The 24,302-nt window shown below is 42.6% G+C and overlaps 1 protein-coding gene across 1 annotated transcript; it reads left to right on the top strand.

Annotated features, from left to right (window-relative positions):
- The first annotated feature begins 2,390 nt into the window (after window positions 1–2,390).
- On the top strand, window positions 2,391–23,567 carry LOC115266080 (activating signal cointegrator 1 complex subunit 3). The gene is made up of 11 exons (XM_029871991.2): window positions 2,391–2,825; window positions 2,891–3,158; window positions 3,227–3,382; window positions 3,650–5,477; window positions 5,540–6,219; window positions 14,877–16,724; window positions 21,369–22,051; window positions 22,118–22,286; window positions 22,356–22,522; window positions 22,593–23,047; window positions 23,123–23,567. The coding sequence occupies exons 1-11, from the start codon at window positions 2,698–2,700 to the stop codon at window positions 23,290–23,292; spliced, it is 6,552 nt and encodes a 2,183-aa protein (XP_029727851.2). The 5' UTR covers window positions 2,391–2,697; the 3' UTR covers window positions 23,293–23,567.
- The last annotated feature ends 735 nt before the right edge of the window (window positions 23,568–24,302 follow it).

The raw sequence follows: 24,302 nt of genomic DNA, 5'->3' as shown, positions 1-24,302 counted from the left end.
AAAACCCGATCAAAATACACAACAAAAACTGTTGACAGTAATTAGCTACGCTAACAAATTTTGTTTTCAGCTTCGGCTCTTATTCCTGGAATGATTTCCAATAAGGGCTAATCCACGGTGTACAGACGGTCAACCATTTCTTCAAAAATCTTTATTGTGGATTTACCGGCTACTTGTATTCTACCGGTCACTTCAGTATGGCCTCCAAAGTAGCCGTTTTATAAAAAGAGTAACTTAAAAATGTTTTTAAACATTTTTATTGTATGCGCTATTCCTCGTTGCCACTAGCAATTCAGCGACATTCATTTTTTGACAATCAAGTTGATTTTTATATGAAAACGGCTACTTTGTAACGGCTACTTAAGTAACCGGTAGAATACAAGTAGCCGGTAAATCCACAATATATTGCTTTTATAGAAGAATTCGAATGACCCCCAATTGGGTTTTTAAATTTCGAAAAATGTATTGATTTTTTTTGATTTTATACGAAAGAGTCCCTTTTTTTGAACCACTATTGTTCGTGCAGTTGAAAATCGGAATTTTGACACGCGAAAATCGATGTTTCTCCTAAACCGTGTGTCGGACGTACGTCGGACACAGTGCGCTGGATAGAGGGCCAGGTCCGCTGTCCAGCGCACTATGTCCGACGTTGGGTTTGACGTATGGATTTTGAGAAAATTCGATTGTCGGGTGTGGGGAAACTTCGGGTTTCAACCGCGACGACAATATGATTTTTTTCAGATTTTTTGAACTTTATTTTGGTACATAAAATCAAATTCAAAGAGATTTTTCGAAATCACCTTTTGACAGCTGAGCAACTGCTTGATAGCTGCGCCCAGTACAAAATGCGACGAGGGGTGATTCGACAAATCGCTCCTATACAAACTTCAAACTGATTTTTAAATAGGTTCCCGGGCACCAAAATTCATGAAAATTTGGATTTCGGCTCATTTTTGCATGCAGATTCAGAATATGGAATTATCTCAACACCGTTAAAGAAGCCAATAGGGTCCTAAAATAAAAAATATTTTCCCGCTTTTGGTGCATAACACGAAAGAGCTTGGTTTTCTGATCTCAATGGTAATTTATCCGAACTTGAACAATAACAGAATAGTTAATAAACTCGAAAATAAAATAATGATGAGCAAGTCTTGTTTGACATTCGAGGTCAACCTTGACGTAACGAAAGTGAAACGGCGGGTTGCAAAAGACACCACATTGGCTCACTTTTGACAACAAATGTTCCTGTTTGACATACACGGTAAACAAAATTTACCCAAAATTGAGTGTTAAACAAGGAGTGTTGCAAAAATTATTAAAATTTTGGAAAATATATTTTATGGGCTTTACCTAATAGGAATACTTAAAAAATGAGTAAACATGTCGTTTTAATCAATGCTTGATCGAATTATGCAGAAATTGAGATAGGCCTTTAGGAGCCTATTGTAGAGGCGCTAGGTGAGATGAGGAGAAAATCGTTAGTTTACATCAAAAATTCAATTTTTCGTCTTCAAAATTAACTAATATTATCGTCGCACCACCAAATCGAAGTCGTCGCTAGAAGCACATGCGAAGTTGCAGCTGCGAAGTAAATTTTAATCTATTTTTTCTGTTACGCATCATTAAGCTAATTCAGAGCAACAATATGCACACATCCAAATTGAGTTGCGACATTTCTAAGTAAGTTAAAAATCAATTTTCGCACGTTCGGTCACTTCGTGTTTCGACCAAAAGCATAATATTTTGCCTTGATAGTTGCTAGGGTAAAAAATATAATTTGGATGTGTATATAATTTGGACATGCACTGCGATGTATACCTTAATACTCGCCTTAATACGCAAATGCGTAACAAAATGCGCTAATGCGTATGTCAATACGCATGGCTGAATCGAAAAAGCGGTAGTGATTCGCCCCTCGCACTTCACAGTCACACGAGGAAATAACAGCCTCTTAAAAAGTTTCTGTCAGGAAACGGTCGTGAAATTTTTCAAGCGATTTCTTTTGAAAGCCTAGTTTCGTGTTTGAAAAAAATCGCTCAAGAAACTTCTTGGCCGATTCCTGACAGAAACTTTCCACGGTGACTGCCATTTGAACTGTCATTTCTTCGCAACTGCGTACTGTGATCGAAAAAAAACGGTTTCTTGGGCGATTCAGGCAAGGAATTTCCCATGCATCAAGATAGGCCGAAAAATTCCTTCTGAACTGCAAACAGCGCTGAAGACAAAACAAAACTGGGTCAAATTTGTTTCAGATATTTAAATTTTAGCCCTTAATAGCTCTATTTTTGCACAATGGTGAAGCTGCGAACGCACTCCGCGTTGTGTTTTTGTTTCGCAAACTTTACCACTGGGGTCGCAGTTTTGACAGTTTGCTTTGTTCGGCTCATTCTTGTTCTTTATCTGGTGTTCGTCGTCGTCCCGTTTCAGCACGAGCTACGTTTGCAATTTCAATTTTTATCGAAAATTCTATATTTATTGAAGTTTTTTCCTTCAAATTCGCATTAGTTTACGTTTCCCAATTGGTCTACTAACAGTGCGTAGTGAAAGTGGTGCCGTGGTTTGCCGGCATTCGGAAATATTCGACTAACGAACAGCGTAAACAAAATAGTAGCCGAAGTTCTTTTAGCCAACATTACGAAATACCTTCGCGAAACGGCATTTTCCGCTAAGTTCTGCCCGGTGGACAAGTTTTCGGCCATGGCTGACCTACCGAAGCTGTCCCGCTCGATGCGGGCCAACACCGATCTGGATATCCGCCGGGAGCTGACAAACCGGCCCGAGGATCGGCCCACTTTGCAGATGTTTCGCAGCAAGGAGGCTAAAAGGTGAGTGGTTCATGAAATAATCAAGTGCGAACTTGGTCATAATAATTGAGAGTTTGTACTTCTAGCGGAGTGTCCTGGAAGGAACTTAAACTGTTCATCAATCAAAAGCTGGACGCGAAGGAGGCATCCGTATTGACGAATCAGTTGCGCGAGCTGTGGAATCACTGCCGAGAGATGATCGGAGGCGAAGAGAATGCCGTTCTGGTGGACGAAGCGGCTATCTTTATTTTGAGGTTGTTTCTGGATCAGAAGATCGTTATGCTGAAGCACACCTCGCGCATCAAGAAGATGTTCGGCCAGGTGCCGAATGCACTGATCAATAAAATGTGTACGGTAAGGTTTACTTGAGGGATTTCGCCGGCTTGGAATTAGTTAATCTAACAACTGGATCATTCTTCTAGCTTGTCTACACAATGAGCAATCACTTGAACGAAGACTGCCGGAAATATCTGGAGGAAAAGGAGAATGAGAACAAAGACTGTCCCACGGCCATGTGGGGAGGACACATCAAATGCAGCATACCGGATGGACTCAGTGGAGACTTCAGTCTGCTCACGGTAAGGCGAATTGGGTGAAAAAAGCTAAAAGGAGTTCCAGGGCTATTCCAACTAGGTAGATTTCTAACGCGATTCTTAGCAGCAATCCGTCTCAGATCCGTGCTTGATGAAATCGACAAAACATGTTCGCTGAATTTCTGACGATACTTAGAATCATTAGCCAAGGAAAGCCGGGAAATTTAATTCTCAAATTTCAGTTGATCGACTGTCGAAAGCCTGGGTAACGGATTTGTAGATGAATATTATATGAATTCCCCTTGTTTTCAGGATTTATCGCCCATTCAACCAGCGGAGACGAAGTCAGCAGTGCACTTTTCCATGAAATACGACAGCAAAAAGGTCGAGCAACAGCAGTCCCAACCCGGTCCAAGTTCTTCGAAACCCTCCGAAGAAAAGTACACTCGAAGCTGGCTGGCGAAACACCTGTCGTCGGATTTGATCGACAACCTGGTGGAGCTACTCAAGTGCGGCAAATCGAACGACGAACTGCAGGGGGAGCTGTTCGACTTTTTGGGCTTCGATAAGTTTGAACTGATTGAAGAGTTGCTGCAAAACCGAAAGCTCATCATCGAACGAGTCAAGGCAATGGCCCAGATCAACGTTTTTAAGGAGAAAGCGGCCAAGAAGTTGGAGGCGATCCAGCATGCACCCTCCTATCTGATGCCGGTGATGATCCAGTCGGAGTCGGAAAAGCAACTGCGAAAGCAAGTCAACAAGGAAGAGAAGAAGCTGAAAAAGTTCCTCAACGCAGTCGGCGGCGAAGAGGAAGAAGAAGAGCTCGATCCAATGAAGATGAGACTGAACTACCAGCAGAGTCTGCTGATGGCAGCGCAAATGGCACCGCTGCTGGATGATAAGACTCCCAGGACAATTGCCCCAAGGCCGCCCACCAAGATAGTCAAGTATCCGAACGTGTTTGACTCGTACAGTGAAGCCAAGGCGCATGTTGGGTTCATCGCGGGTGGGAAACTTATGCTTCCGGACAACGTCGAGCGGAACGACACTAAAATGTACGAAGAGGTAAAAATTCCGGCTACCGATCCTCCTCCCCTATCGATCGGAAACAATCGGATTCAGGTCAGTTCTTTGGACGAAATCGGGCAGATTGCCTTCAAAGGCTGCAAGGAGCTCAACCGGATACAGACCATAGTCTATCCGGCGGCCTACCACAGCAACGAGAATCTCCTCGTGTGCGCCCCAACCGGTGCAGGTAAAACCAACGTTGCCATGCTGACCATCGTCAACACCATCCGGCAGTTCGTCGACCAAGGCGTCATTCATCGGGACCAGTTCAAAATCGTCTACGTCGCACCCATGAAGGCCCTGGCCGCCGAAATGACTTCCAATTTCGGCAAACGTCTGCAACCCTTGGGAATCTCCGTCCGAGAGCTGACCGGCGACATGCAGTTGACCAAAACCGAAATGCAACAAACGCAGATGATCGTGACCACGCCGGAGAAGTGGGACGTCGTCACCCGGAAAGGCGCCGGCGATGTGGCCTTCATCAGTCTGGTAAAACTCCTAATCATCGACGAAGTGCATCTTCTCCACGGGGAACGTGGCCCCGTCGTGGAAGCGCTGGTGGCTCGTACGCTTCGTCTCGTCGAATCCTCCCAAAGTATGATCCGGATTGTTGGTCTATCGGCTACCCTTCCCAACTACATCGACGTGGCTCGCTTCTTGCGCGTAAATCCCATGATTGGCCTGTTCTTCTTCGACTCCCGATTCCGCCCGGTCCCTTTGAGCACCGACTTCATCGGAGTGAAATCCCTAAAAGCACTGCAGCAGCTTTCCGACATGGACCTAATCTGCTACGACCGGTGCATCGATATGGTCCGCCAGGGACACCAGGTGATGGTGTTTGTCCATGCACGGAATGCCACCGTCCGAACGGCGACCATCATCCGAGAGTTTGCCCAGCAGAAGGGCCACATCCAGCTGCTGACACCGGAAAGCAACCCGGACTATGGAAATGCGATCAAAGCGATTTCCAAGAGCCGCAACAAACAGCTGGTGGAGCTATTCCAGACCGGGTTGGCAATGCATCACGCCGGAATGCTGCGGCAGGATAGGAACCTGGTGGAGAAGTACTTTGGTGAGTTCAATCATACTGGCTTATATCAACAATTTTATAATTCTTATTGATATTGCTTTCAGCTGACGGAATTATCAAGGTTCTAGTATGTACGGCCACTCTAGCCTGGGGTGTAAACCTTCCGGCCCACGCGGTCATCATCAAGGGTACGGAAATCTACGACTCCAAGCACGGTACCTTCGTGGATTTGGGTATCCTAGATGTACTCCAAATCTTCGGTCGTGCCGGCCGTCCGCAGTTCGACAAAAGCGGCGTGGGAACGATCATCACCACTCACGACAAGCTCAATCACTACCTGTCGCTGCTGACGAACCAGTTCCCGATCGAGTCCAACTTTATCCAGTGTTTGGTGGACAATCTGAACGCGGAGGTAACGCTGGGAACGATCAGCAACGTGGATGAAGCCATCGAATGGCTCAGCTATACGTATCTGTTCGTGCGAATGCGAATGAATCCTCAGTGCTATGGGTTGAACTATCAAGATCTACAGGATGATCCCACGTTGGAACAGAAGTGCCGTCAGCTGATCCACACGGCTGCAATGTCGCTGGACAAGGCACGGATGGTGCGATACAATGAAAGAACGGGCGATTTGAACGTCACCGATCTGGGACGGACGGCGTCGCACTTCTACATCAAGTACGACACGGTGGAGGTGTTCAACGATATGATCAAACCGATCATGAACGAGGCGGACATTTTGGCCATGATGTCCAATGCGCAGGAATTTGAACAGTTGAAGGTAAGGATTGTATGGAATTTTATTTGTTATCAATGTTAATCAGCTTTAAAAGCTAAAAGCGAATCGTAAAAACCTGATTAGGCTTCTTCCCCAAAAGCTTGATTCTTGAGTGATCCGTTTCTCGTAATATACCTACATTACCTCCCTGTTTGATCTCAGGGATCCACGGGGATGATTTGCTATATAAACTCAGAAATGAGGAAAGGTGAACGAAAGGCGCGTGGATAGTCGTTTGAGCGTTTCAGGTCGATATTTTTTTACAAAATAGTGTGCATTTTAAAAGTGCGATTCCACCAGACATTCCTTCGGGAACAGGGAATGAAATTATCGATCACGATCGCGATCATAGAAAACTCTCTCACACGCATTATCGGCGAAAAAAGACGTGCGATAAATTCAGACCCGGTTTTCTCCCGAGAATGCGTTCTCGCTCGTCCCGCCGCGCCGAAAATGGATTATCAACAGCAATGAAAAGCCGTCTGGTTTGCTCTCTGCGCTTTGTTCGCCTTTCCGCCTGGCCGTCACCACCAAAGGTAGCTTTTATGAATCAAATTTCTCCCTCCTTTCGAACAGCTTGTGTGGTCGCGTGGTTATGGTGCGCGCTAAGAAACATTTTTGTGGAGGGTCTAGGTTCGAATCCCGTTGGCGGCACAATTTTTGTTATTTGCCTTCTGATAATTATCGCGATAACCGGCAAGGTTATCACCTAGATAGCGAAAATGGCAAGAGCGATTTTCAGTTTTCGGCTATCTTTGGTCGTGGACAACAGCAGCGAACGATAAACATTTCTCGCTGGAAAAAGAATCGTTGAATTGTTCGGTTGCTCGGAAAACGCCAATTTTCGTCTCAATTTGCTGATAAATTCATTCCCTGTTCGGGAATGATCTCTTTCAGAGGTTTCTTCAGGGATTTCTCCATATATACCTTCAAGAATTCCATTAGAGCTTGAACCAATAATTCAATGTGGATTATTAAGTTTTTCAGCAGCAGTATCTTCTGGAAACCCTTACAGGAAATTTTACCAGAGATTAGTTAAAAATTAATCCATGGGTTCCTTAAAACATTGTTTTGGGAGTCCATCCAAAGATTCCAACAATAATTCGTCCAAAAAATATTGCAGACATGGATTCCTTCATATTTTTTCCAGGATTTTTTTTTGGGAAGCTTTCCTAGGATTTCCTAAAGAAATCCTCATGGTACTGCTTCTGGGATTGAGGGAGTCCTGCAGGGATTCCTCCAGGAACTTCTACAGGGATTTCTCAAGGAGTTCCTCCACGAACTCTTCTTAAAATTCCTTCAGGATTTTTCTAAGGATTTATTCTGCATTTTTTTTTTCAGGAATTCTTTCTGAGATTCCTCCAGGAATTTCTCAAGGAATTCTTCCACGAATTTCTTGAGAGATTACTTTGATAATTATTCCAGGGATTCTCTGAAAATTCTTGCAGGGATTCCCCAAAAAAATTATCTAGGGATTTCTTCAGAAGTGCCTCTACAGATTCCACCATGAATTCTTCTAGAGATTTCTCCAGGAGTATTTCTAAAGACTCCTCCGTTAATCCCTGCAGGCATTCCTCTAGGATATCCTCCAAGGATTTCTCCAAGAATTTATGCAGGGCCTAACTCGGGAATTGCTTCTGTGATTTTTTCTGGAACAATTTATTTCAAAAATAACTACAAGGATTCTCCCAGGATCTCTTCTTAGGATCTCTTCAGGAATTCCTCCTTGTATTCTTTAAGGATGTTATCCGGGAATTAATTCAGTACTACCTCCAAGAACTGTTTGGGGATTCCCTTAGGATTTTCTCTTGAAATTGCTTCCTCGGTTTCTTCTGGAGTTTCTTCAGGAACTCTTCTAAGGATTCATCCAGAATTTCTCCAAAAATTCCATCTGCAATTTCTTCAGGAATTATTACTGGAATTTCTCTACGAATTCCTTAAGAGATTTATCCACGATTTTGTTTCAGAAATTCCTCTAAGATTTTTTCCAGGATACTCCTGCAAGGAAAAACTCCTCCAAGAATTTATCTAGAGATTCCTCCAGAAAGTTCGCCAGAAGTTCTTTTAGAGATTTCTCCAGGAGTTCCTCCATGGATCACTTAAAGAAACCCTACAATTTTTTTTTCAGTGACTCCTCCATGAATTCCTCCAGGCATTCCTCCAGTAATTGCTTCCAGGATTTTTCCAAGAATTTCACCAGGAATTCCTACAGAAATTTATCCAGGAATACTTCAAGGGATTCCTTCATAAATATTTTTTAGAGACTACTACAGGAATACCTCCAAAGATTTCTCCAGGAATTACTTCAGGGAATCCTCCAAGAATTTCATCATAATTTCTCCAAGGCATTCTTCCAACAAATTTTCTAGGCATTCTTCCCGGGATTCCTCCTTGGATTCTTGCAGAGATTTTTCTAGGTTTTTTCAGCGATTCCTCCAGGAATTCCAACAGATATTCCTCCAGGAATTGCTTCAGGGACTCCTGTGATTGCTTCACGTATTCTTCCTGGGATTCCTCCAGAAATTCATGCAGGCAGTCTTCCAGGATTTTATCCAGAAATTTCTCCAGGGTCTCCGCAAGGAATTCCTCCAGAAATTACCACTGGAATTCCTTCAGGGATTCTTCCAGGAATTAATCAAGGAATTCCGTTATAAATTATGTGAGCAATTCATCCAGAAATTTATCTCAGGATCTCTTCAGAAATTCTTCCAGGATTTTCTCTAGGAATACCTTCTGGAACTTATCCAGGAATTCCTCCAAGAATTCTTCCAGATCTTCTTCAGAAATTGCTGCAAGGAATATCTCCAGGAATTCCGTTAAAAATTCCTCCAGGAACTTCTTCAGGGATTTTCCAAGGATTTCTCCCCGAATTTCTCCAATGATTCCTTCAGCAATTTCTTCGAGGATTTCTCCAGAAATTTCTCTAGAAATTCTTCCAGGAATTTCTCAGGGGTTTTTTTTTTAGATATTTCTCCCAGGGCTTCTCTAAAGATTCCCCTAGAAATTTATGCAGTTATTGTTCTAAGAATTCCTCCAGAAATTCCTTCAAGGATTCCTCCAGCAAGCCTCTATGGAAAACCTTCAGGAACTCCTCCAAAATTTCATCCACGAATTTCTCCAGGAACTCCTCTAGGAAATTCTCCAGGAATTACCCCAAGAATTTCTTCAGGAATTTCTCCAGAAATTTCTCTAGGAATTGCTAATGTACGTCCTTCAGAAATTATGTCAGCAATTTCTCCAGGATTTTTTTTTCAGAAAATTTTCTGGGGATTTTTTCGAAAATTCTTCTAGGAAATTCTCCAGGAATATCCTCAGGAATTTTTCAGGGATTCCTCCTGACATTTTTCCTCGAATTTCTTCATGAATTGCTTCTGGGATTTCTTCACGATTTTTTTCAGGGATTCTTCCAGGAAATCCTTCGAAGATTCCTCTAGGAAATCCTCCAGAAGTTCGTCTCATGATTCTTCCAGGAAATTCTTTAGGAATACCTTCAGGAATTTTCTAGGGATTTCTCCACACATTTCTTCAAGATTTCCCCCAAGGAGTCTTTCAGGAAGTGATTCGAGGATTTCTCAAAGGATTTTTTTAGAAATAGATAAATAACAGAAATAGAAATCTCATAGCTCTTCTCATGCTCACTCCATGAATTCTTCTAAGATTCCTCAAGCAATTACCGCAGGAATACCTCTAGTAATTCCTCCAGGCATTCCTCCAGAATTTTATCCTAGAATTTCTTCAGGAACATCTCCAGGGGTTCTCCAGGAAATATCCCAGGAATTTCTTCAAGAGTTCCTCCAAAAACTGCTCCTGGACATCATTCAGAAATTATGTCAGCAATTTCTTCAGGAGTTTCTCCAGGAAATCCTCTAGAATTTCTGCAGAGATTCTTCCAAAAAATCTCCAGGAATACTTTTAGGCATTTTTCAAGGATTCCTCCAGACATTCCTCCAGAGATTTCTCCACGAATATCTCCAGGGATATTCCCAGAGATGCCTCCAGGGAATCCTCCAGAAATTTCTCTAGAAATTCTTCCAGGGGTTTTTTTTTCAGATGTTTCTCACAGGATTCCTCTAAAGATTCCACCAAAAATTTATCAAATTATTGTTGTAAGAATTCCTTCAGCAATTCTCAAAGGTAAACCTCTAGGAGTACCTCCAGACATTCCTCCAAGATTTCATCCACAAATTTCTCCAGGAACTCCTCCAGGAGTTACCCCAAGAATTTCTTCAGGAATTTCTCCAGGAATTGCTAATGTACATCCTTCAGAAATCTCCAGCATTTTTTTTTAGAAAATTTTCTAGGGATTTTTTCAGAAATTCTTCCAGGAAATTCTCCAGGAATATCCTCAGGAATTTTTCAGAGATTCTTCCAGACATTTTCCCTGGAATTTTCCTGAGATTCCTTCATGAATTTCTACAGGGATTCTTCTAAAGATTTCTTCACGAATTTTCACAGGGATTTTCCCAGGGATTCTTCCAAGAAATCCTTCAAAGATTCGTCCAGGAAATCCTCCAGAAGTTCCCGTAAGAATTTCTCCAGGAAATCCGCCTGGGATTTCTTCAGAAATTCTTCCAGGAAATTCTCCAGGAATACCTTCAGGAATTTTTCAGGGATTTCTCCACAAATTTCTTCAAGCATTTCCCCAGGGATTCTTTCAAAAAATGATTCAAGGATTTCTCAAGGGATTTTTTCAGAAATAGAAAAATAGTAGAAATAGAGATCTCATAGTATTCCTCTGGAGATTCCTCTAGAAATACATCCAGTAATTCTTTCATGAATTCTTCTTAAGATTCCTCAAGCAATTCCCACAGGAATACCTCAAGAAATTCCTCCAGGATTTTTTTTATTTTTAGAGAGACTTTACCGTTCTCGGCATTCGTCTCTTAACCCTTCAGGATTTTATGCAGGAATTTCTTCATTAACCCGGGAGCGGTCGCGTTGTGTACTGAGTACACGCACCATGAAAAATGCTCGCATGTGGTACACAGCGTGAGCGCAGCGTCGCTGCAGGTAGTCAAAGACGCGACTGCTCGAGGGTTAACATATCCAGGAATTCCTCCAGGAAATATCCCAGGAATTCTTCCGGGAACTGCTCGTGGACATCCTTCAGAAATTATGTCAGCAATTCCTTCAGGAGTTTCTCCAGGAAATACTCTAGAGGTTTCTGCAGAAATTCTTTCACGAAATTCTGCAGGAATAATTTCAGGAATTTTTTAGGGATTACTCCAGAGATTCCTTCACGAATATCTCCAGGGATGTTCCCAGAGATGCCTTCAGGGAATCCTCCAGAAATTTCTCCAAGGGTTCTTCAAGGAAATCCTCCTCCTTCTCAAGGGATTTTTCCAGAATTTTTACAGCAATTCCTCCCAGAATTCCTCTGGAGATTTCTTCAGGAATTCTTCCAGGGGTTGCTCCAATAATTCATCCAAGAAATTTCTCCAGGAATTCCTGCTGGGTCTTATGCAAGAATTCCTCCAGAAATTACGCCCGGAATTTGTTAAGAAGTATCTCTAGGATTCTCGCTAGAGATTTCGATTGGGCGATTGCGTTTTTGTGACGATGTTTTTTTTATGAAATTTGTTCTAATTGTTACGTCTGTTTCTCTGTGTTATCAGGTGAGCTTTTTTTAACGTATTGAACAAAATACAATAGCGTGGCAGCTAAAGGATTAAATAATGTTTTAAGAATATAACATATGTTGCGTTTAGTTATAAAAGCTAGAAGGTACAAATTTGCTAAGGGTGCTTGCAAGGATTTTCCACGTAGCCTTGATGTGTGTATTATTTTGAGTGTATACGAAATTGCAGACGCAAAGAAGCAAAAGCTGCGGAATGCCTTGTGGTGTTCCTAGACGTCAAAACGGAGCTTCTGCTGGACACAATGGCAGAACACAACATTCCAAGTACACCCGATTCTTTTTTTTTTTTTGCACGGCTCTTTATTTTGCTATAATTCAGTCAATTTTTAACCTATTCTCATAAAATTTTGATTACTGATAGTACTAATCGTACCTACATGTGTACACAATTTCATGATAATCGGTTGAAAATTGACTGAGTTTTAGCAAAAACCACACCAGTGCAAAAAAAAAAAAAGAAATGGGTGTAAAATGATTGAATTGATTCACACTTACTTGAACAATACCAGAAGCAAATACCCAGCCCTAGAGTAGCACTTCTAGTCTCTGGAACAGACTTCAAGGAAGAGTCTGAAGCCAGCATGACACAAATACATCGTTTTTCATTGGAAGCTTCCAGATATAACGAACAAAAACGACACACTGCCACAAATACATCCGTCAGGCGAGATGGATTCACCCTGGAATCAACCTGTCACACTAGTGACAAACGCAAGGGGTTGGTCACTCGGCACATTGTGCCCGGCACACTTCGGCACGCATGGGCACAACCTGAGTCTCGCGGGCTGACTCAAAATTCTCTCTCAGCGGGAGCCAAACATTGAAGATGGAGGTTATGTTAAACCTTTTTGAACCTGTGTGATTGATTGAAGAGTATTGTCATCTAGGTACTGCGGATATAATTAAAACTGTTGTCACGATATCTCCATTTGCCGCTGTCAAGCCGTTGGAAAGCGAGGACAAGGATAAACATTTATTATTTTGAACCTTTTTTAGCTAATTTTCCATCAAAATTTCCATCGCGAATGAAAAATAATAAACTTTGAACACGAGGACAAAATTGGAATAAAGGTGGATTGATCATGTTTATCATTTCCGAACAGCGTCGCGACGGCGTGTTTGACAACCGAGCTGAGAGAGGTGGTTACAAGAAAATTGAACGCTCGTGCGTGTTTACAAGCTGTGTGCCGCGAGTGTGTAGGTGTGTGTTGGCTAGCTTGAAAAATAAAACCGTTTCTATTCGCAGCACTCAGGGCACAACAATGAAATCTAACTTTGCTCTATGGAATCAACCTGTCAACATACTCACGATTGAAATAATCCATTTATATACATTTTAAACAAGTGTGCTTGGTGGGATTTTGTTTGTAAACACCATTCGGATTAACAACATTCGCCAAAAATAGGCAGGGTTCAACATTAGCGCAAAAAATTTCATAGAAAAAAACCCCTGGGCACATGCGGCACACCTTCGGCACACACTGAAAAATATCCGGCACACATTGGCAAACGCTTAAAAATAATGGCACAAACGAAGTGTGCTGAATGACCAACCCCTTGGACAAACGCAAAGAAAAAAAAACTCAGAAATAAAGAACTTTGTCCAATACTAAAGATCGCGAATTATGAACAGTAGATCCCAACAAACTTAGCTATTGTAGTGTAGCCATCCGAAGGACTGTTATGTTATGGTAGTAGCGTTCCAGAATGTATCTACCGCTCTGGGTACCTAACGTCTGCCAAATAGTATTTTACTGGTACAAATATTGATGGTCATTAGACCGTAGAGCAAAGGCTGCACGAGCCATTGACTTGTTAACATCTTTATTATTCTTTATTAGCTCTTAGTGTGCAATTTTATGATATTTAAGACGAAAAAAATCCTGAGAAATTCAGAAATTCCTGGAGAAATGTATGATCAGCATAATTGCTTGCGTTATCTCAGCAGAGATTACTGGACGAATTTCAAGAGTTCTTGAACAAATCTCTGGAGGACTCACAAGAAGAATGTCTTAAGAAATCCCAGGAGGATTCGCTGGAAGAATGTCAGGATTTCTAGAAGAATCCCTAGACCAACTCTTATAGAATTCCTTAGCAAAATTTCTGAAGGAATTACAGAAAGAATTTCTTGAAGGAATATCATACCTGAAGAAACCTAAAGAGGGATTTCTGGAGAAATCCAAACAAAGACTACTTTAAGAGTACCTGCAGGCATATCTTGAGATTTTTTGGAGGAATCTTCGGAGTAATGCCTGATGGAATAACAATAGAAATCCCTGAAGAAATCTATGAAAACTCTTTGAAGGAATCTCTGTTGGAATCTCTAGAGGAATTCCTAGGAGTAACTCCAATCAGAGAAATTGCAGCTGAAATTCCTGAAGATCCCATGTAGAAATCCCAACAGAAATTCCTAGAACAATTGCAGCAAGAATGCTTCAAGGAATCCTAAGAAGTATACCTACGTTAATACAAAGAGGAATTCCTAGAAGAATTCCACGAGGAATTGAAGAAAACCCTGGACGCAGGAATTCTAGCACGGAATACTTCCAGCAGTAATACTCGGCAGTAATAGCGGCGTCATGGTCGCAATTTTTTCCGCAGTCAAGTTCGCAAATTGTGAACAATCCTCGGTACTCACTTTACGTAATTTATGTTTAGTCCTTACTGTCAGAGCTGTCAGATCAGTGTAACACGCTAAATAAAATTTACACAAAAGGCAATTTACACGGAAAAAAACACGGTTATGAATATTTATTGGGTACCGGACTGGTCACCGAAAATTTGATCGTTTTCTTTGGTACATCGAGGTCTTGAAATTAGTCTATGGTAATACATAAAGAAATCCCAGTAGGAATTCCTGAAAATATCTCTGCAGTAATATCTAAAAAGGAATCACAGAATAAATCTCTAGTAAAAAAGACGGTTTCTTATACCATATTGGTTTAAACTTCTTTTCTAAAAATGTATTCTATGATGTACCTACTAAGCATTAATCAAATTCGTTTATCATTGACTGTTTCAGGTGCGAGACGACGAAATGGACGAACTGGACGAGTTGACGAGAGCTTGCTGCGAAGTTCCGGTTCGCGGTGGTAGCGAGAACATCCACGGAAAGGTTAACATCCTGATGCAAACGTATCTATCGAAAGGCTTCGTGCGATCGTTTTCGCTCATTTCCGATATGTCGTACATTACGCAGAATGCCGTGCGGATAGCACGAGCCCTCTTCACGATCGTCATCCGACAGAACAATCCGATCCTGGCCGGGCGGATGCTGAACGTCAGCAAAATGTTCGAACGGCAAATGTGGGAGTTCATGACGCCCATGTACCAGTTTCCGTTTTTGTCGTTCGACGTGGTGGAGAAAATTGAGCAACGCGGTTTGAGCGTGCTGGCGCTGAGGGACATGGACCTGAAGGAGATCGGGGACATGCTACGGAATCATCGTCAGGCACAGGTTGTGAAGCGATGCGCCGAGGAATTTCCGCTGTTGGAGATCGAGGCGTCCTTGCAACCAATCACTAGAACTGTGTTGAGGATACGAGTGTTCATCACTCCTGCGTTCAAATGGAACGATCGAGTCCATGGCAAAACCGCCGAGTCGTTCTGGATATGGATCGAGGATCCGGAGAGCAACTTTATTTATCATTCCGAGTACTTCCAAATGACCAAAAAAATGACCATCCGCAAAGAAGTGCAGGAACTAGTAATGACCATTCCTCTGAAGGACCCCCTTCCACCACAGTATTACATCCGGGCAACCAGCGATACCTGGTTGGGAAGCTCGAATCTCGTGCCACTATCCTTCAAACACCTTATTCTCCCGGAGGTACACCCGCCACACACGGAACTACTTCCACTGCAACCCTTACCGATCACCGTACTGAACAATCGAAAATTCGAAGCCCTCTACAAGTTCACCCACTTCAACCCCATTCAAACGCAAATCTTCCACTGTCTCTATCACACGGACAACAATGTCCTGCTGGGAGCTCCCACCGGATCCGGAAAGACAATCGCCGCCGAAATCGCCATGTTCCGAGTGTTCAAAACGCTCCCCAAAGGCAAGGTCGTCTACATCGCTCCGCTCAAGGCGCTGGTCAAGGAACGGATCGACGACTGGAAGGTCCGGATAGAACAAAAACTCGGCAAAAAGGTCGTCGAATTGACGGGAGACGTTACGCCGGACATCAAAGCCATCCGGGAGTCGCATGTGATCGTTACGACCCCCGAGAAATGGGACGGTATCAGTCGATCGTGGCAAACGCGTGACTACGTGCGAGATGTGGCACTGATCGTGATCGATGAAATTCACCTTTTGGGCGAAGACCGTGGTCCCGTGTTGGAGGTGATCGTGTCCCGCACGAACTTCATCGCTTCGCATACTGAACGAACGCTACGAATTGTGGGACTTTCGACAGCCCTTGCCAACGCTCGAGACCTGGCCAACTGGTTGGGTATCGGTATGATGGGTCTGTACAATTTCAAGCCTTCCGTACGACCGGTTCCGCTATCCGTGCACATCCAGGGATTCCCAGGGAAGCACTACTGCCCTCGGATGGCCACCATGAACCGGCCGGCCTTCCAAGCGATTCGCCAATATTCACCCTGTACTCCGGCGCTGATCTTCGTGGCATCGCGTAAGCAAACGCGCATCACCGCGTTGGATTTGATTGCCTTCCTGGCCGGGGAGGACAATCCCAAACAGTTCCTGCACATTCCGGAACAGGAAATGGACCAGATTTTGATGAACATCAAGGACAATAATCTGAAACTGACGCTGGCGTTCGGTATCGGTATTCATCATGCCGGTTTGCAGGAGCGGGATCGTAAAACGGCCGAGGAACTGTTCCTCCACCGGAAGATTCAGGTAAGGATTTGAACATTTACAGGAAATCTGGGTCGATTTGTTTCCGAATTATTTGATGATTTGTAACTTCCGATACCTTTTGATATAAATCCTAGCAGCTATCAATATTTATGTATGTCCACCTGCTTCACCTGTAGCGTTTTTGTGTTAGTTCCTCTCTCCTCTTTTTGGCGTTACATCTTCACCCACTGTCTGAATTTTGTAGCAGCAATAATGCAAAATGCTTCCTTGTGGAGTTCAAGTTCCATGTGGAAAAATACCGATATAATTTGCAATGGAATTCCAGTAGAAGTGTTTGAACCCTTAGAGGAAATAGATGCAACATGATAAGAAAGGGCCTATATAGCTGAAGCGTAAACGCGAGTTGTTTAGTTATAAACATGCTGAAGGTGATTTCTAGTCGGTCATTCTAAATTTCCTTGACTTTCTTGGGTATCTATCAAACAATGCACAAATTCAAATGATCATTCAGGACGTTCTCATTTAACTCTAAGCTTTTCCACGCATTACTTCACTCTTCAGTAGTCACACTGTTTTATATTGTACATTTCGTTAAAAAATCCTCGCCTATACTACACAAATCAGCGTGGTGCTGATTGCGGTGGTCAATTTCTGGAAGATTAAGGACTTCACTCGTGCATTGTTTCTTCTAGAGCTTATAATACTTTTGTTGGTAATATCTACAAAACTATCGTAACAAACCATAGCTGAACTGTTTTGGAAATTACGAACTCTTTTTAAGACTAACCCAGAATTTTCTGCATGATTTCCATCAAAATTTTCTCAAGTAGAACATAATAGAAACCCGTCTGAAGATTTTTTTGAAACTGTCTACATAATGTTTTTATTGCTAACTGGAGTTCTTTCAGTAATTAATCACATAATTTGTCTATGTTTATTAACAATCTTGGAATAACCTTCAGTTGTATTATTCCGAGTCATCATTGCCGGAATTTTCCTAAAGACAGTTTTATATACTTCTATACTGCAAATACTCACCTCAGAACACAATCTCATAGAAATGTCAATTGGGGTATTCCCGAAAGGATTCTTGTAAGAATTTTGGATGGTATTCTCTTAAAAGCCTTTAAACCTTTAAGCCTTAAAACCCTCGAGGTGTCCCTGTATGAATTTCTAAAAAGTATCTCTGGAGAAATTCTCGAAGAATTGGATGATGGAACTATTGGGAAAATCCTGGAATTCACCTGAAAGAATTCCTGGACAAATAGCTGGAATGTATTCAAAAAGAAATTTAAGAAGGAATTCCTAGAATCCTAGTATCTATGGTGCATTTTCCAGAGAAATTTCGGGAGGAAACCCTGGGAGAATTCCGAAAGAGCCTTCTCTGGTGAATTACTGAAGGATTTCTTGGATAAATAACTGAAAGCGCTTCTAGTATGTAAGTACTAATATGTTTAAAGTAAGTCACAGTAACTATGAAACAACCACAGGATATAATCCTGAAAGAATCGCAGAACAAATTTCTGAAGAAACTACTTTGCTGGAGCTGCAGGGGGTATTCTTGAAGGAATTCAAGGATGGATTCCAGAATAAACCTGTGAAGGAATTCCTGAATGACTTCTTGGAAAATTTACATGGAGGAATCCCTGCCTGCATAAACTCCTGCAGGAATCCTTAGAGCAAATATGGGAGCAATCCCTGAAGAAATTTCTAAAGAAATCGCTTGAGGAATCCCTAGAGGAATTCCTAGAAAAAAAAATCTGAACGAATCCTTGGAGTAGTTTCTAGACGAATTCCTGGAGGAATCCCTAGAGGAGAAACCCCTGAAGCAAATCCTACAGAAATCGCTGGAGGAAATCCTGGAAAAACTTCTGGACAAATTGTTGGTGGAAACTTCTGGACAAATTTTTGGTGGAAACCCTGGAGAAATTCTTGGAGGAATTTCTGTGAACGAATCGCTTAGGGGAAGAATTTCTGAAGGAATAATTGAAGGATTCCCTTAATGCATCCTTGAAGAAAGTCCTGGACGAATTCCTGGTGCAATCCCTGGATAAATTCCTAGACGATTTCCTGGTGGAATCTCTAGAGGAATTCTGGGAGGGACCTCGGGTAGAATTCTCTAAGCTATCTATAGATCAATTCCTAGAGAAATCTCTGGAGGAAATCCTGGATGAATCCGATGAGAAATTCCTGGAGAAATCCCTTGAGGGATTCTTGGAGAAATTCCGTGGAACTATCCCTGGAGGAATCTCTAGAGAAATTCTGGAAGGAATCCCTTGAGTAATTTCTGAAGTGGAATCTCTGGAAGAATCCTACGAGGAATTCCTGGAGAAATTTCTAGATAAATTCCTAGAAGAATTCTCAGAGGAATTTCTGAAGGAATCCACGAGGAATTCTTGAAGGAAGAAGGAAGAATCCTAAGAGGAATCCCAGGATAAATTTCTTAAGAAATTCCTAGAGAAACTCCTAGAGGTATTCCTGGAAGAATATCTGTATGAGAATTTTCTGGAGGAGTTCTAAGAGGATTCCCTGGACAAAGTCCTAGAGGAATTCCTGAATAAATTCCTGAAAGTATTTCTGAAGGAATCCATGGAGAAATTCCTGGAGGAACTGCTGTAGGAATTTCCAAAGGAATTCCTGGAGGAATTCTTTTCCTAGAGAAATTCCTGGAAGAATTCTTGAAGAATACCTGTGGTAATTCCTGGAGAAATTCTTGTTTGAATTCCTGGAGGAGTCCCCGGACGCAGAAATACCTGGAGAAATGCCTGGAGGAAAACCTGAAATAATTCCTGGATAAATTCCCGGAGGAACTTATGGGGGAATTTCTGAAAGAACCCCTGGGGGATTTCCTGGAGAAATTCCTTGAGAAGTAGCGGTAGTAATTTCTGAAGAAATTCCTGGTTCAATTCCTGAAGAAATTTCTAAAAGAATTCCTAGAGTAATTCTGAAGTAACCTCTCGAAGAATTCCTGGAGGAATACTTAGAAAAATTTCTAGAGAAATACTTGGAAAAATCGCTGGAGGAATCCCTGGAAGAACCTCAGAAGGAATGCCTGAAGGAACTTCTGGACAAATTCCTGTCGGAAACCCAGGAAGAATTCCTGGAGAAATCCCTAAACGAATTCTTGGGAAATTAAAAAAAAATCGTGAATAAATTCCTGAAGGAATCTCTGGAAGGGATCCCTGGAGAAATTTCTGATGAAATTCCTAGAGAAATTTCTAGAAGAATTCCCAGTGAATTTCTTGAGGAATACCAAGATGAATTTTCGGAGGAATCCGTGAAATAGTTTCTAAAGGAATCCTGGGAAGAATCCCTGAAGGAGAAATTCCTGGAGGAAAAGTTCCTGGGAGGATTCCTGAAGAAATTCCTGGAAAAATTTCTGAAGAAATCCTTGGAGGATTTCCTACAGTAAATAAATACATAAATTCCTGGAAGAATTTATCCTGGGCAAATTCCTGAAGAAATTTAAGAAAATACTTAAGAAAAACCTGAAGAAAACACTTAAGAAATACCTGGGGTAATTGCTGAATAAATACTTGGTGGAATTCCTGGGGGAGTCCTTGTAGAGATGCCTGGATGAAATCCTGGAGGAATGCCTGGATGAATACTTGGAAAAAGTCCAGGATAAATTCTGGGAGAAATTTCTGGGGGAATTTCTGAACGAATCCTTGGAAGATTTCCTGGAGGATTCCTGAAGAAATCCTTGAAAGAATTCCTAGTACAATCTCAGGAGGAATTCATTCAGGAACCCCTGGAGGAAGTCTTGGAATAATTCCTGGATAAATTCCGGGAGGAATTTCTAGGGGAATTTCTGAAAGAACCCCTGGGGGATTTCCTGGCGAAATTGTAGTAATATCTGAGGGAATTCCTGGATCATTTTTTAGTAGGAATTTCGGAAGGCATTCCTGGGGTAATTCTGAGGAATCCCTGAAGCAATTTCTGGAGGAATCTCAGGAGGAATGCCTGGAGGAACTTGTGGACAAATTCCTGGCGGAATTCCAGGAGAAATTACTAGAGAAATTCTGTGAAACTATCTCTGGAAGAATTCCTGGAGGCAGAGCCATGCACAGGAAAGGCGGAAAGGGAGGGGTTTTTGGCATTTTCGGTAAAAGGCGGAGGGGCGCCTAGTATATGAAACTGGGGTAAAGGGGGGGTTCCCCTGAAGGAACTTCTGAAGGAATTCCTGGGGTAATTTGGCAAGAATTCCGATAGAAACCCTTGGAGAAACTCGTGGAGGAATGCCTGAAGGTATTTTTAAAGGAATTCCTGGAGGAATTTTTAAAGCAATCTCTAAAAGATTCCCTAGAGGAATTCCTGAAGGAATGCCTGGAGAAACCCTTGGAGAAATTCTTGGAGGAATCTCTAGAAAAATCTCTTGAGGGATTCCTGGAGGAGGACTCCCTGCATAAATTCTATGAGGAATCTCTTAGTGAATCTCAGGAGAGCTTTCTTAGCGAATACCTGGAAGTATTTCTTTAGGTATCCCGGGATAAAAAAAAAATCTAAAGAAATCCATGTCTGCAATAAAAAATCTTGGAGAAACTGTTCATACTTTACGAAACTAGGAACAAATCTCAAACTGACATTATGATGCCTCAAAACTGCAATGCCGATTGGCATTATCATTAATTTCGGAGGCCTTTCGCTTCTTTATTAATCTGATTATAATGAAAACATTCTCAGGTACTAATTGCAACGGCCACCTTGGCTTGGGGTGTCAATCTTCCGGCCCACTTGGTTATCATCAAAGGAACCGAATTCTTCGATGGAAAGCTGAAACGGTACGTCGACATGCCCATCACGGATGTGCTGCAGATGATGGGACGAGCCGGTCGGCCGCAGTTCGGCAACGAGGGAATCGCCTGCGTATTTGTGCACGATGTGAAAAAGAATTTCTACAAAAAGTTCCTGTACGATCCGTTCCCGGTGGAGTCCAGCTTGCTGGAGGTTTTGCCGGATCACGTCAATGCGGAAATTGTGGCCGGTACGGTGCAGACCAAGCAGGGTGTGCTGGACTACCTGACTTGGACGTATTTCTTCCGACGGTTACTGCGGAATCCGGCTTATTATAATCTGGAGGACATCGAACAGACGCAGGTCAATTACTTTTTGTCCTCGTTGGTTCAGAATGTACTGGACACTTTGGTGAGGGCAGGATGTTTGCAGATTGCGGACGATGAGCGCGGTCTGATTCCGACTTCGATGGGACGGATATCGTCGTACTACTACATGTCGCATCAGAGTATGAGGCACTTTGCCGATCGTCTGAGTCACGACATGAACTTCGAAGAGCTGTTGCGGGCCATGGTGGATGCTTGGGAGTTCGAACAACAGCCGGTGCGACACCATGAAGATGTGTACAATACGTGAGTAGATATCGCTTTAAGCCTATAATATTGACTTCAACGCTAATTTTTCTACGTGTTTTCCAGTGATTTGGCCAAATTGTGTAGGTTAAAGGTAGATCCTCTATCGGTGGACAATCCACACACCAAAGTATTCTTACTGATGCAAGCTCATCTATCCCGATTGCCTCTTCCCAACTCTGACTACGGAACGGATACAAAATCCGTTTTGGACCAGTCTATCCGAATTATTCAGGTAAGATTTCAACGCCTCACGGCATACGAAACCTCGGTCTAAATTGAGAACCACCTTGATCATTTCTAGGCCATGATCGACATCACAGCGGAACGAGGTTGGCTCGTTAGCACTCTTCGGATTCAGCAGATGATGCAGTGTATCGTGCAAGCCCGTTGGATCGATGATCCCGTGGTGATGACCTTGCCGAACGTCGAACCGCACAATGCGCACGTCTTCAAGCACGTGAAATTGGAGTAAGTTTTGCATTTGATTTACCGGATTTACCCTATCTATCACACTAAACATTAATTTCCATTCCCACAGTCATCCATTCCTGACACTACCTGCACTCAAAGAAAAGTGCCATCGAAAGTACGAAAACCTTGCTGGCCCGCTGCGACAAGAGTTCGAAGAACCAGAAATCGAACAAATCTACAAAGTTCTGTGCTCGCTGCCCTCCATCAATGTGCAGCTCGCGATCCGAGGACCGTACGCTGATGAGCCGAACGCGGATCGTCCGGTGACGCAGCCTCAAACTCGCGACACCTGGATGGAGATCTACGCCGAACAGGAATATGTGCTCAATGTGCAAATGATACGGTTGGGAAGTTTCGAAACCTTGAACATCCACTGCCCCAAGTTCCCCAAGGGCAAGGACGAGGGCTGGTTCCTGACGCTGGGTCATCAAGCCGAAGGAGAGCTGATCGCTATGAAACGATGCGTGTACCGCAGCAACAAAAGTTCGCATCAGTTGTGTTTCTACGCGCCACGACGATTAGGTATTACACTGCTCTTGAAAATGTTGTCACTCAAAATGAAACCATTTCTAATAATCAAACATCTTACCCCAAAAGGACGCTGCATATACACGGTGTACCTGATGTCGGATGGCTACATCGGTTTGGATCAACAGTACGACATCCATCTGGACGTACGGGAACCTCCGCGGAATGCAATACAGGAATCGAAAGCAGATGACTATGACGAGGACTATTTATGGCGAAACAAGCTAGATAAGTTGTGAGCTTTTAAGCTGTCAGTAGCAACGAGTGCAAATTATTCCACGTGGTCGTCTTATGATTAATTCAAGGCTAAATAAGCTGGTGGTTATGCTATCATAATGTTCGCTGCTTTCGGAAACAGCATTGAAACAGGTAAGTGTTTAGTTACAATGTGATTCGTTATTTGATAGCCTATATTTTCTTCGTAACGTACTATTAGAATCAAAACTATCCAATTGAACTCGTTATTTTTATTATTATTTCTTTTTGTAAATATATAACAAATATTTATTGCTGAGCTCAGACGTTTCCGGTAAATAGAACAAAAGAACGATTCCTAGCTCAGCCAGAGTTCTCTGAATTATTTCGGAAGTAGTGCGCATCTAACTTCTGGTCTTCAACAACACCAGCGCATTAGTCTCGAAGAAGTTGTGACACTTGTGGACCAAGACGCAATTTTCAATGTCTATCTTAATTCCAACCGGATCGACAATACTACTAAAGGTATGACTACACTACATTGAAAATTCGCTATTTTCAACATCCTTTCATGTATTGAAAGCTGCTTGACGTCTAGGCTCTTTCTATCAAAGTTGATGATTGGACTTATGAAATAAAAATACTTGCAAGGATTTGGCCAGGTGTGTAGATGGGTATTACATTGTAGATAGTAGCGAAATCAGCAATGTTGATGGATACTGAAAAAGTCGGGATTCAGCAGTGGTGGCACCGCTTTCCGCTTTTGTTCGGCCTTGGTGGTTTGTGTGGGGTGGTGCGTGTCGGTGTGTGTGCTTTGTGCTTGGGTAGTGTGGGATAATTGGGTTTGGGACTGAGGGGGTCGTCGTTGATAGGGCCGACATCATTGAGTGCTCAGTGTTGGCGGTTGTATTGGTGACGATTTCTTCAGCCTTAAGATCTCATTTATACCACGCACAGACTTTTGGGAAGAGGGAGTACTTTGTAATGCAAGAGAGGGATTTAAACTCTGCGTTACGGGTTGGGCGAGGTCATGCAGATAGACTCAACCCAGGTG

The sequence above is a fragment of the Aedes albopictus genome, chromosome 3 (assembly GCF_035046485.1).
Source record: "Aedes albopictus strain Foshan chromosome 3, AalbF5, whole genome shotgun sequence".
NCBI lineage: Eukaryota > Metazoa > Arthropoda > Insecta > Diptera > Culicidae > Aedes > Aedes albopictus.
This window is presented reverse-complemented; position numbering and strand designations above follow the sequence as displayed.

Excerpts from the sequence above, each read along its gene's own strand:
- LOC115266080 (XM_029871991.2), top strand. The coding sequence starts at position 2,698 with ATGGCTGACCTACCGAAGCTGTCCCGCTCGATGCGGGCCAACACCGAT. Across the intron at positions 22,287-22,355 it reads AGTCTATCCGAATTATTCAG|GCCATGATCGACATCACAGC; the intron begins GTAAGATTTCAA and ends GATCATTTCTAG. Across the intron at positions 22,523-22,592 it reads TTCAAGCACGTGAAATTGGA|TCATCCATTCCTGACACTAC; the intron begins GTAAGTTTTGCA and ends CCATTCCCACAG.